The sequence below is a fragment of the Ovis canadensis genome, chromosome 2, assembly GCF_042477335.2.
Source record: "Ovis canadensis isolate MfBH-ARS-UI-01 breed Bighorn chromosome 2, ARS-UI_OviCan_v2, whole genome shotgun sequence".
Lineage (NCBI taxonomy): Eukaryota > Metazoa > Chordata > Mammalia > Artiodactyla > Bovidae > Ovis > Ovis canadensis.
The window spans coordinates 239,331,292-239,345,393 of NC_091246.1; the positions used below are offsets into that span (position 1 = coordinate 239,331,292).

Sequence of the window (14,102 nt, forward strand, 5' to 3'; positions counted from 1 at the left end):
AACTTGACTTTCTCTGGCATACTAAAGGGTATTCATTTTGAATAATAACTTGATGTCAGAACTCTGTATATGGATTTTAAGGCTGAGGGTAAAAAGTTGTCACATTTAGATTTGGTACCTAAAAGTGAAGTCATTGTCAATTTAATCAACCATAGAGAAATGTTTCTCAAAGAAATTTGGGGTAATTATTGGTTCCACCAAAATGCTTCTGGGCTGTTTAAATCTTAAGTTAAACTATGGAACTAAGGGGGACTAGAAGAGATTTCAGCTTCCATTTGAAATCAGACTTCTTGGTCTAATTAACTTCTTTTAACACCTTCTCTTTTGAATTCTTCTTCCAGTAAGTTAAAGTTCTCTAGTTCTGTAATGTTAGCAAGTTACTTTATCTCTCTGAGCCTCAGTTTCCCATCCATAAAAGGAGAGTGAAAAGTCACCTCTCACGAGATGATTTCTAGGTGATGTAGGGGGAGGAAAAAGCATTTTTAATGAGAGCGAGATTTCCTGTGTCTTGAGCTGAAGACCTCAGATACATATTACACATAGGAGAACTTTTCATGCCTAAACTCTTAATCTTATATTTAGGGGTTTAGATATTTGATCCCCCTATGAGAGCATTTCCTTTAAGCTTACTGTTACTTCATTTTGTCTGATTTTAAAACTTATTATGTATCAATCACTGTTCTTCCACTCTGTTTTAAAGTAACCCCAATGTGATATTTTAAATCTGGGTTATAAGAAAGTTCTACTACCCGAGGTCAAAGAAGAGAGTGAGATGTTCAGTGAGCATTTCTGGTAGAAAGACTTTCTGGACCCAGTGGAACTGGGCTGTTCTCATTGCTCCCTTAGCTGTGCAGAGCTTCGTTCTGAACACCCGCAAGCCTGGGTTTTAGACTTGGACAGGAAGTGAAAGAGCGAAGAGGACAAGGCATTCCTGATCTACACATCAACTGTTTTGGTTGAATTGTGCCCAGTAGGTCAGGGCTTTCAGATAAACTAATTGGTGGCTTCCAGGCCTTTGCATTAGCTCTTTCTTTTGCCCAAGTCTTTCTTGCATAAAAAGTCTGTGGCTTACTCCTCACCTCCTTCAAGTCATCTTCAAATGTTACCATCTCTTTTGAAGCCTGTGCTGACTATCCTATTTATAATTGTTATCAGTACTTCTAGCCCTCCTTACTCTGTTCTAATGTTCTTTTTTTTTTTTTAACCTCCATCACACTTAATTACAATACTGTTTTATTTTCTGCCGTCCCCTCTCCCACTAGAATGTAAATGGGTAAGATTCTTAACCCTGATGTTGGGAAAGATTGAAGGCAGGAGGAGAAGGGGACGACAGAGGATGAGATGGTTAGATGGCATCACCAACTCAATGGACATGAGTTTGGGTAAACTCCATGAGCTGGTGATGGACAGGGAGGCCTGGCGTGCTGCTGTTCATGGGGTCGCAAAGGGTTGGAAACAACTGAGTGACTGGACTGAACTGAACACTTAATTACAATACTGTTTATTTTCTGCAGCCCCTCCCCCACTAGAATGTAAATGGGTAAGTTTCTTTGTTCTCAAATATGTCCCAGACACCTAGAGTAGTAAATGCCCATAAACAGTGAATGGAGGAATTCTGGCCTTCTTTCTGTTAACCTCTGATAGCTTCACATTGACATTCTACTGGTTCCTACAACTTCAATTTGTTCTTGACACAAAATAAGTGAAAATTTATGAACAGAGCTGCAACTATACATAGGTATCAACCATTTAGTACAAGAAAGTCGGACACAACTTATCGACTGAACAATAACAAAAGCAAAATATCAAAGCTGACATAAGACAATAATAAATGGTCCTGATGTTTATCAAATGTATGGCATCACCACACGGAGAAAAAATTAACTTTTGGGCATTGGGCTTTTGACCTCTTTCCTGCCTATATTCTAAGGATAAAACTCCAAAGAAATCTTAACAGATACTTTGTTTCTGGCAGATATTGGCATTGTAATTCTGAAACTGTTTTGAATATGGAAGCTATGGGGAGCTGAGGTTCTCAGCGGGAGAATAAAAATGTAAATATGGAATGGGAGAAGATGAGGAAGAACTCTGTAGTGCTAGAGTACAGTCAGGTATAAATATGACTGAAATAGTATACTAGGTTTTACCATATACTAGGTTTTGCCTAGTATACTAGGTTTGTACCAGTTTCAGGTCATAAGTGGTCAAATATCAGCAATTTCACTTGACTTAACTCAGTATTTTCTAATTCTGCTCTTTAAAAGGGCCAAGTAATAACGAGCATAGCAATCTCTAAGAGCCTATCTTGGTTTCTAAGTACCGTTCATTCTCCACTGAAAGAAATTTGGTCTCCTTAGGGACATGCTGATTATTAGTCCGGGGCAGGAAATGTATAAGGTGAGCCTGAAATATTTACTGTGCCAAAAAGTATAGAAGTGCTGGAAGACTTAAGGAGACACAGCACAAGCACGTAGAGATCACTGGAAGGGCTTCCACCAGCCTGCTGCTGCTGCTGCTAAGTCGCTTCAGTCGTGTCCGACTCTGTGCGACCCCACAGAAAGCAGCCCACCAGGCTCCCCCGTCCCTGGGATTCTCCAGGCAAGAACACTGGAGTGGGTTGCCATTTCCTTCTCCAGTGCAGAAAGTAAAAAGTCAATGAGAAGTCGCTCAGTCGTGTCCGACTCTCAGTGACCTCATGGACTGCAGCCTACCAGGCTCCTCCGTCCATGGGATTTTCCAGGCAAGAGTACTGGAGTGGGGTGCCATTGCCTTCTCCACCAGCCTAGTTTGGGACAATTTGAGTATTAGAAAGAATAGTAATGGTAATGGATTATACTTCATATCATTTTTTTAAAGTCAGTGTACCTATAATAATACTCAAAGAGAAACCAGCAACAAACAAAAAAGTAGGGAGCAGAGCAGGAAAAGCTCTTGACAGAGAGTGTCTGCTAATAATACAGAAGGTTAAAGTACCATTTTATAGCTTGCAAAGCTATGATTGATTCAGGCAGAATTCATCAGTGGAAGCTAAAATCACTGGCTAAAAGGTTATTTGAACCTTTCTCTAATTGTTTTTGTGGTTTAGTTGCTAAGTCATGTCTGACTCTTTTGCGACCCCATGGACTCTCACCTACCAGGCTCCTCTGTCCGTGGAATTCTCCAGGCAAGAATACTGGAATGGGTTACCATTCCCTTCTCCACGGGATCTTACCCACACAGGGATTGAACCCACGTCTCCTGCATTGGTAGGTGGCTTCTTTACCACTGAGCCACCAGGGAAGCCATGAAAAGTTGTTTCCGAACATGATATTCACATGATCTAAAAATTTTATCCCACAGATTAGTTATTAATTAATAAAGAGTAAAAGGGAGCCAGAACGATCTGGTGTTAGCACCTTAGCAGATCAAACCTGGCACCCTGACAGCTTGTACCTTCTGAAGACATGTAGTACAAAGCACGCCGTCACCTGTGAAGGGTTCATGGCAGACGTTCCCCCTGAATCTAGTCAAGACTTAAAAGCTAACTTTCTGTTTCTTAGAAATTTAGAGATTAGTTTTGCCACATTTTATTTATTTCTGTCCTTTCCTCTCTTCCTCCTTCCATAAGAAAACAAGCTGATAAATCTAGAACATGAGACATTCTACAAAACAACTGGCCTGGACTCTTAAAAAAAAAAAGGCAGTGTTATATTTATAGAAAAAAAAAGAGGGATTCATATACACTAAACAAACTAAAGAGACACGACTACCAAACACTATGTAAACTTTGATTAGAGCCCAAGTCAGGAGGAATACAAAAAGCTAAAGAGCCTCTGTGAGAGAACTGATGACATTTAAATATGATCTGTAGATTGTATATAGAGAAGTACTTTTCATCTTAACTGTGATAGTAGTATTGTGGTTCTGCAGAAGAATGCCTTTATTCTTAGAAGACACATGCAGAAGGATAAAGGGGTAAAGTTTCCTGATCTCTACTACATAATTTAAAATAGTTCAAATGTTTAAGAAAAGCTAAGCATATGAAAAGAGGGACAGAGGGAAGAGAAAGATAAAAGAAATTTGTCAAAGTGTTGACATTTGATAAGTCTTAATGAGAGGTATATGGATGTTAATTTTACTATTCTTTAAACTTTCCTGAAAGTTTCACATTTTTCAAAGTGAAAATTGAGAAGAAAGTTAATTTTAACATCTTCTCTAAGGTTTTAACATCTTCTTTAATGTTTTAAAAATTTGTTTTCTTTATTGTTAATTGGCAGAAAATTGCTTTACAATATTGTGTAGGTTTCTGCCATACATCAACATGAATCCATAGATTCTCTAAGGTTAAACCATGGCTTTCCTGGCCTGTGCTGTGACCTCTGGCTCCCAGGGTACCAGGCTAGCCGCATCTGCTCCAGGGTGTTGGGTTTTTGAAGTATAAAAGAAGCATAGAATGGCGAGAGGTTCAGTGAATGGGTGAGTAAACAAATATAACAATGGAGACCATTTTGGTCATTTCTGACCCAGTTCTTGTCATATCACAATCCTTTGGAAAGTAACCTAACAACTACATTCATGTGGTCCGGGATTTTGCTAAAGCTGGAGGTAGACCTTCTGTGGACCTTAGATTAAAACCCTCTGAGTGGGTGAACAGATGCTCAGAGCACTGCACCCTTTCTTTATGTTCACTCTATGGCCTCACGGACTTCCCTAGTGGCTCAGACAGTAAAGACTCTGCCTGCAATGCAGGAGACCCGGGTTCGATTCCTGGGTCGGGAAGATCCCCTAGCAAAGAGAATAGACCCACTCCAGTATTCATGCCTGGAAAATTCCATGGACAGAGGAGTCTGGCAGGCTACAGTTCATGGGATCACAATGAGTCAGACATGATTGAGCGACTAACTCTTAACAGGATGGCCTCGTATGTGTCATTTCATCACTTGGGGGGAGTGGAGGGACAGATGGACCAAGATCTCTTTCTGCTTTAAATAGTCCTTAGTCTTTTTCTGTTCTGAAAAATCTGTGATTTGTGTCCGGCTTTTTAGCATCTGTTGTGGTAGTAGTCGTAAGTGAAAGAGTATTAACATATCCGCAGCTGCCATCAGAAAAAAATAAAAGGTCCAGCCCCGCTGTACTTAGAGGGGCTGATTTAGGTTTGAATGGTGCTCCCAGCTCCTTTTGCTTTTGACAGAAGTTGGCCTGTCCTGGAGGAAAATCAGTGTAAAGTAGAAGCTCGGATGAATTCAGCATCTGACTTGACTGGTTCGTCCTAGCACTCATCTGGCTGGACTCTGTACGTGATGCTCCATAGAGATGCATTATCATAGTGGAGTGCTTCAGTTCCTTAGTTATTTTTCCTGCTCCAATTCACATAAAATTTTCTGGTTTCTATATAAACTGTGTTGTTATTTTTCAGTCACTGAGTTGTGCCCAACTTTGTGACCCCAGGGAGTGCAACATACCAGGCTTCCCTGTCCATCACCAGCTCTTGGAGTTTGCTCAAACTCATGTCCATTGAATCAGTGATGCCATCTAACCATCTTATCCTCTTTTGTCCCCTTCTCTTCCTACTTTCAATCTTTCCCAGCATCAGGGTCTTTTCCAATGAGTCATCTGTTGGCATCAGGTGGCCAAAGTGTTGGAGCTTCAGTTTCAGCATTAGTCCTTGACATGAATATTCAGAGTTGATTTCCTTTAGAATAGACTGGTTTGATCTCCTTGCTGTCCCATCTAATCTAAGAAGGTGAGTAAAAATCGTAGTCTTTATCCCTTTAAGTTTATTTCTGAAATATTTTTCATCCCTTTCCATCCATTCACCATCATTGACCCAGATCTTTCTCACCAGAATTGCTTGCTAGCAAGGAGACAAACCCAGAGTCACGGACAGAGGAGGGCCTCTATAAATTTTGTTAGTCTGGAAATGGTCCCTGAACCGCAGTTTGTAAAACACTGTTTTATGAGAAAAGAAGATGGGATGAAGACAGAAAAGGACACCCTTGGAAACAATAACAACTGTGGTGTGACCACAGGGTTGGACGCCAGGAGGTCATGAGTTCTAATCCTAAATGTATTTCCCAAGACACAGTGGCAAAACTGAATGGAAAAGTGCTCAAGGGAGCCCTTTTGGTCATTTTTTTTCATTCACTTATCCATCAGCTATTCATTACATGTGTGCCTTCAGTGTGTTGGAAGAGATCTACAGGTCGGTCAGTGTCAGAGCCAGACCTTGAGGAGCTCCTAGTCTTGTCACAGTGCTGAGGCATGTGTCCATAAGTAACCCCCAGCATGCCGGGTGTAGTGGTCAGTGCTGTTGGATCGGCCCGGTTGCAGGCTTGGGCAGGGCAACTGTGGGGAGGTGACTTCTACTCTATGGAGCCACAAAGATTCCCTGGATAAAAAAAAAGCAGAGCATTGCAGCCAGGCCTTTAAAAGCTAGGTAGGTCTTAGGCGTTGGAGACTGGTGGGATGAATGTCCTAATGTTAGGAACTTCACCACCAGTGTGTGAGGGACCAGAAGGTGTAGAGAAAAGGTTGGCACATAAGGTGCGCTTTGGGAGTATGCAGTCTGATTAGAAAAACACGTGTGGGGGCTGTGTCATGAAAGGCTTTGAATTCTAAGCTGCATTTCTCTTTTCCTCAGTAAGGAATTGATGAAGGTTTTTGACCAGACTCATGCTCTAAGATGATTAATCTGGCAGCAACCATGACCTTGGGGAGAACAATTTCTGTGATGTGGTAGGGGCCACGGCCCAGATCCAGGGAGGTAAATGGTGACAACGTGGTGAGTAAGTGTTGCCGTGGAGACTGGACAGCTGCTTCCAGCTGCAAGGAGGCAGAGCGATGGGTGCCCTGAGGAGGAATAGGACATAAGGTCAGAGGAAGAGCATGTGAGTGACAGAGGAGCAGAGGTTCTTCCTATGCTTCTGCTGTTTCCTGGGATCCTTGGCCAGGTCCTAAGAGATTGCAGAAGGCTTCTAGTTATTCTTCATGTGTTCTTTTCCAGGACCAATGGCCTTGAGCAAAACAGTCTTCGAGGTTTTCTGTCACTTTAAAAAGTTTGACTAAGCCCTTGAGTCACGTGCCTTCAGAACCTGGTTACATAACCCGGCTCCGGATTGGGTTTCTGCAGCCTCATGCACTGGAGCCCTGGTTCTCTCCCTCCCCCACCTGGCACTTGATTTTCTGTGGGTCAGGGTTAGTTTCTTTCTAACCATTGTTGCGGAACTCTTTAAATATTTGGTCTCACAGGTTCTAAAATCTGGCAGGCCAGGCTGCTCCCTGCAGGTTGTGAGACCAAAGGCTTCCAGAAGAGGAGCCAGTACAATCCCAAGCATGTTAACCTAGTGTAACAGCTGCGCGGAGCACCGCCTCTGCAGGGCCGGGCTCCCAGGGCTGAGGCCAGCAGCTCCCAGCCGCTGTGGCCCGCAACCAGGAAGAGCCCTCCTGCACCACATCGTGGCCGAGTTGTAATTGTGGCGATGACAACAGATTAAATCGCTGGCTCTCAGCACTGAGGACTGGGGTTTGTCAGGGTCACTCACTGTTCCCTCGCTTCTCCCAATTTTCCATAGTGAGAGAGCAAGCTTGGAGTCCACTGCTAGAGTGCAAATGCTGGCCCGGAGCTCTCCGAGTTTTATTCTCTCTAGAAGTTAGTTCTCTTAGTAGCCTAGACTGCCTGTCTCTTTTCTTCCAGCACCCCCTCAAGATTCCGAATGTTGTAACCCCTCAATATATGTGCATATGTTTTTATATGCTGTTTTTTTAATAATGATTTAAGACCACTTGCAGATACACATATAATGCAGTGAATAACTTTTATATCAGGTTTCAGGGCAAAAGGAATGTATGAATAGGAGAGTAGGCACCCCCAGGATAAAGATTAGCTCATAAAGTTCAAATTATAAATAAGATTCTCTCGAAACAGATCACATGTTTTTTCCTGAGTTTCCTAGCAGCCAAAGCAAAGAAGGAAACTTAAAAAGGATAAAATTCACACGTGTGTGTGAGGTACAGGCAGACCATCAGCTCAGGAAAAGAAGAGGGAGTCTTTGCACTGCGTAAGCTTGTTGCGTAAGTGCCCGTGAAAGGGGCACTGAATGAGCAAGAGCAAGGCCCTCACCGGCTTCCCTGCAGTGAATAGCGCAGCCATTCGGTTGACTTCTTGCAGTGTCCCATGGGGTAGGCTTGGTGGTGAGGCCTTGTATGACAAGATTCCACTGTGATGGGTGTCTCATGGGTGCATTTATCACCCCTCAAATCTGGGAGATTTTCTGCCACAAAAAAAGTACTGAGATCAAATGACTCTGGCAAGCATTATGCGATTCCAGCATGTTGACGGCTCTGAGAAGTTCTCCAATTAAAAAATTGGCTCAGCATTTACCAAACTGATTTAATTATATGACCTTTTAAAAAAAATTAAAACACTTACTTTGGAAACACTGAAGGAAATGGCAACCCATTTCAGTATTCTTGCCTGGGAAATCCCATGGACAGAGAAGCCTGGTGGGATACAGTCCATCGGACAGTCCACGTGTCCACAAAGAGTTGTATACAACTGAGTGACTAACACTTTGATTTGATCTGAAACAAAGATCAGCACACTTTCTGCTAAGGGTCAGACAGACATTTTAGTAAACAGCCCCTGCCAAAAGTACCCACCTCAACTCTGCCATCGTATTCTAAAAGCTTGATGATGTTTTGATAAAGCTTTGTTTCTGTATGCTGAAATTTGAATTTCATACAATTTTCACATGTCATGAAATAATGTTTTTCTTCTTATTTCTTTTTCAATCATTTAAAAAGACAAAAACCATTCTTAGCTTGCAGGCTGTTCAGAAACAGGTGGCAGGCCCAGTTTGGTCTGAGAGTTGTAGTTGGCCAAACCCTGATCAAGATACTGTTTGGATGGTACATCTTCCAGCAGTCCTTCCTGAATACCATTCCTCAGAGTTGTTTTCATTCAGACTTTTATCCTTCTAGTTTAAGAGCAGATTTTCTTGAAAAAGTGTAATGGAGCATTGGTTTGAGTGCTTATGGGCTAGTCTTAAGATTTTTCTCAAAGGTTGTGTGGGCCCTCTCAGACATATACAAACTAATAATTGAAGCCTTAAAGTTTTATTCTGCCACATATGGCTGAATCATTTTGAGGCTGGAAATGCTTTAGTGAGCCTTATCTCTTTTTCATAGAAATAAAATTCTCAAAGCACCTAGAGACATTTGATTTTAAGAAAACTTAACTTCCTGGTTAAATCTCTAAGTAAACCAGTAAACTGTGGCCCTTGTCAAGCTAACAGAATATTCTTTTTGATTTTTACTAGAGGAACGTTCTTTTAGTTTCTTAAGCTGCCCTTACGGTGATTGTAGGTGGGTCAAAACTTTCCCACCACCAAGTTGGATGTTTCAGTTTCAATTAAAAAAGTATTTATTGAGTACTCAGGATTTACAGTGCAGTTTGCTGACTTTTATGGAGGATACTAAAAGGAACAAGAAACAGACAGCTTTACCTTATGAATCAAGTTCAAGAGCCTCACCAATTTAGAGCCCATTGCCATGGTATCAGGATTAATTTCACCTCGTTGTCTCTTCCCGTAAGGTTACAGTGATTACTTCCTGTCAGGATGCATTCATTACTTCCCGTCAGGTGGCATGCATTACTTCCCATCAGGATACACTCATTACCTCTGGAAGAGAGTCCAGTGGGAGTGGGGAGTGCTGACTCAAATAGCCTGACTGTGGGGAAGGGAGGGTGGTTTCTGCCAAACACCCCAACCTCCAGTCCAGTGCCTGAGTAGATGGGGCGGGCGGTATGGGGAACTAAGGACTACCCAAATCTTAGATATTTACATTGTAGGAATGGCTGGGTTAGGTGGGGCATGTTACTTGGGAAATTCTAAAGCAAAATGAGACTATCCAAGGGCTTCACAGATTTGGAATGAGATGTGCACAGGGATACTGTGGTGATAAATAGGCATGGGGTGTACTTAAGTGTATGAGCTTGGGGGAAGTATACAGTTATTTTCAAGGAAAATACAATTGTTATTAGGGCCATTTCCAAGTAGAATTGCATCATGGCCAACTAAATGGGCCCAAAGCTTTTCACAGAACCTACTCTTGGGGCTCATCCCTGTGTCATGAGTCAGGCCATTTATTCTTAGGCACATCCTGCTTTTGCAAGGCCAGGGAAGGCTAAGTCTTGCTCATACAATCCTTGAAGGACAGGTTCCCATCAGCCATCGAGAAAGAGGGAGGCAAAGAAAGGACGGACCGTCAGAGAGTTAATTTACCGAAGGGACTTGCCCCTCTTCAGATGGACTTCTTGGGAAGCCTCACTCCCAGAGGCTGCCTCACCTCCAGAGGCTGCCTCACCTCCACGTGCCCGCACCTGTTTCTCAGGATCAAGGAGAAAGAGGGGCCAGGCCACAGAGAGGAGGAGAAGGGCCCTCAGAGTCAGTACAGAGCCTTGTTAACCTCCCTAGTTCACAGTTTACTAAAGATCCCCTTCTCAGAGAGACAAGAGAGAAGTCCCTCCCCACTTTGCGTACTATTTATACATTTGCAAAATAACTGTTCTTTAAAGCTGCACTCCGGTGGGGTCAAGTTTCAGTTATTTGTGGCCTTGCTAATTATGTCTTCAATCTTTCCTAGAAAAGACTGTATCTTCACCATTGACCCGTCAACTGCCCGAGACCTCGATGACGCCCTCTCCTGCAAGCCCCTTGCTGATGGTAGGATGGGGTTTCTGGGTGGTAGGCCAGCCAGGGCAGACAGTGTAATGTGCAGGACTAAGTTTGCTCTGTCCCTGAACTTGCCCCCTGCCTCTGAGCCTCCACAAGTATATGACCTCAAGACTCCTCCCGAGCCGACTTTGGTGAGAGGTGGGAATAAGAACTGTCCTCTTAAGGGATCCTCCTCAGGCCTCAGAAGGGGCAGAAGGGAGGCCGGAAGAACTGATTTCAGGCCTGGCCCTGCAGGAAGTGCCAGAGTGGGCATGGCATGTAGAGAAGAAGCCCCTGAGCCCTGCCTGGGAGAAGCACGGAGTTCTTCGCCTGAGCTGAACGACACACAGCGGTGATTCCAGGCTCAGCAGGGTAGCAGGACAGCCCCTTTGAGGAAGCCCCTCACGGCCAGTGCCGCTCAGCAAGGGTCTTCAACCTGCCCAACAGGCTGTGGAAGGCAGTCATCAGTGGCCCTTGGAACCTTCTTTGGGGACAGAGATAGTCAGGAAAAAGTAGGATTTGAAAACTACAGTAGCGGGAAGGGAAAGTGTGTGAGGTGTGAGAAGAGTAACCCTGCTATCTGCTTCTTCACGCCCCCAACCCCAACCACCACCATGTGCTGCTCCAGCTTCTCAAGCTGCTTTCTGCCCTGCTCTGGGGTGGGCAAGAGGGTGTCTGGTGACTGCTGTGGCATGAGTCATTCTCCGGTATGGCTTTCGCCAGCCTGCCCCTGATGGTATCCACCTGTGGGGCTTAAATATGCTGCAGAGTGTTGGTGGCCCAGCGACCTGGTCTTTGCAAATCCTGCAGAGATGTTCACATATTCCATTAATATCCAGAACTCCACGGGTTCAGTGTGTTGTGTCTTCTCCATAATAGACAGGGAGGCTCTCAGTAGATGGAAAGCTGAGAGACAGAAAATACTACTGCCCAGAAATGCTCTCATCTTCTTCTAGTAAGAGTTCTCCTTGAGATGCTGGGCCATGTTGCTTGGTGTTTTCAACCACAGAAAACTGAAAGGACCAGAAGGGATAAAGGGAGAGGAAAGGTCTCATGGGAATTTCAGACGAATTACGTATTTTTACGTAAAAGTTAGAGCAGTCTACTTTAAAAAGCAAGTAGCACATTGGTTTCTTATATCTGAGCAATCTTTGCTACCTGCAAAGGCTTGGGCCTTCTCACACTCACGTCCACTCCCCTGAGCTCCAGCTGAAAAGCGTTCCCTGGCAGAAAGCCCAGTGACACTGGACCTCACTTCCTGTATTTCCTTTCTCTCCAGGTTCATAGCCCTGCTCTGTTTGTAGCCAAATGCTTGGAAACTGTTGTTTCATTTACTTTGGCCACTTCTGTAGTAGTTAATGGCGGGAGGGTGGGCCTGATCCCCATCTCCCCTGTCTCAGCTGGCCCGCATGGTATTCCCCTTGGGGGACACCAGGGAGCAGGCACATGTCCTGCCCCGCCTCAGTCCACACACTATCTGTCGTGTCTAGGGCACCAGGTTACCAGCAGAGGCTTCATGTAGGAAAATGGCAAATGTTTAGAAATTTCCAACGTATTCCAAAGAATATGCCTCATCAGACAATTGAAAACTGATTGTTTTCAAACTGCTGTTCAGGGAAAGCAGTCCCAGTGAGGGAAGTCATTTAGCAGTGCAAGGTAGAGGAAAAGGACAGGATTAATAGCTGAGAAACATTGTGATCGTTTAGAGAGACAGATCGAAGCGCCTGGACTCGAGAGGAGAGAAGTCTTAGTTGCTCAGTCATGTCCGACTCTCTGCGACCCCATCGACTGTAGCCCTTCAGACTCCTCTGTCTATGGAATTCTCCAGGCAAGAATACTGGAGTGGGTAGCCATTCCCTTCTCTGGGTATCTTCCTGACCCAGGGATCGAACCTGGGTCTCCTGTGTTGCAGGCAGATTCTTTACCATCTGAGCCACCAGGGAAGCCTGGACTGGAGATGCTGGCATTATTATTAATGGGGGTGGGGAGGACAGCTGTGGAAAAAGCAGTAATGACAGAAGATCAATGGGGGTGGATGTTGGAGTAGAGGGAGGGGAATCCAAGATGGGGCAAAAGTGCCAACCTGGATGATGAGGACGTGCAATCTGTGTGGTGGAAACTGGGAAATGAGGACAAGCTGGTTTCAGAGAGAGCATGTCTATATGGAATTGCTGCCTGATTACATGTGTTTGGGTTTCCCTGGTAGCTTAGATGGTATATGTAAGCTGCTGCAGATGCTTTGCAGAGGAGGTAGGGGACAGGTGGGCTAAATGTGTGCGGTTCATCTTGTCATATCCAGGGAGCCGTGGAGATGAGTAGATAACGCAGCAGAACTCAAAGGGTGATTTTCTTAGGATGATGGGACCGTAAGTGATTTTTCCCTTTTCCCTAGTTTCCAGATTTTCATAATGTGGTAATAATAGCTTTATAATGAAAAAATTTTGTAATAAAAAAAATTATGAGGTGCCAGAAATTACAGGCTGCCCAGTAGCCACCATCCCAGGTGATGAGATACCTTCCATCTGCTTCACTCCTCCTGCATGCCAGAGGAGTAAGGAACGTCTGGTCATTTGGCAGAGCAACAGTACAGGGACATGGAAAGGAGTCAGGGAAGAGTCTGAAAAGACCTGAGTTGGGCAGTCAAGCATTTTTTTGGTGGCACTTCTACAGTTGGCCTTTGTGACAGCAGTTTCTGCCAAGGCCATTTATCCAGGGGGATGAAAAGTGAAAGTCAATTCCAGTTTGGACTGGGGAGAGGTTGGCTAAGTTCAGGTTCCGTTAGTTAACAGTTCGTGTCAGTTCTTGCTTAGAGGAAAAACTGTTTAATGTTTCAGAAAGCAAGTGATGTTTTCTGGGCATATGTTCATCATCTGCAACCATTTTTATGTAAAGAAAACGTAAAGGCTAAATTTGCCTTTGGTCCTGTTGAAATCGTCTGAATGACTCTTCTGTGAAAATGAAACACACAGACTGAAGTAACTTATTTAGTCCTTACCCTCCCTTTCTGTAGAGTTCAGAGGCCCCCCAGGACTTGTTACGAGTATCTCTCCCATAGGTATGAGATTTAGGCATTACAGTCTGCAATGAATCCTGCAGAAATGCTATGACACCTGCTCCCCAGTAGGCTGTGGTCAGGTTAGGAAGCTGAGGAGGGGGTGCCCTCTCCCCTTGGAGGGATATTGGCCTTGGTAGAGATTCTGCTAGTCACTCGCCTGGTAGTTCCCCGCTTCTTACAGCCTGTGAACACACTCAAGGGCCCCATGAACACACTGGAGGCCCCCAGGAACACACTCGAGGGCATCATTCCCACAAGCATTACCAGCCCGCCAGCTTTAACATGGAGTCTTTCAGCTTAGCTCAAGAAAGTATTTAAAAGTGCAAACGAGAAAGACTGGTGTCATAATGAAA

At 44.2% G+C, this 14,102-nt stretch overlaps 1 protein-coding gene across 5 annotated transcripts in view; it reads left to right on the plus strand.

Moving 5' to 3' along the window:
- DIS3L2 (DIS3 like 3'-5' exoribonuclease 2) overlaps window positions 1-14,102 on the plus strand; it is a 358,321-nt gene that overhangs the window by 195,916 nt on the left and 148,303 nt on the right. For 4 of the 5 annotated variants that reach the window (XM_069578628.1, XM_069578629.1, XM_069578630.1 and 1 more), the window contains one exon: window positions 10,624-10,703. The exons of the other annotated variant lie outside the window; for it this stretch is intronic. In XM_069578628.1, coding sequence (XP_069434729.1) covers window positions 10,624-10,703 — 80 coding nt within the window. The remainder of the gene's footprint in view (window positions 1-10,623; window positions 10,704-14,102) is intronic. 5 annotated transcript variants of the gene reach the window in all.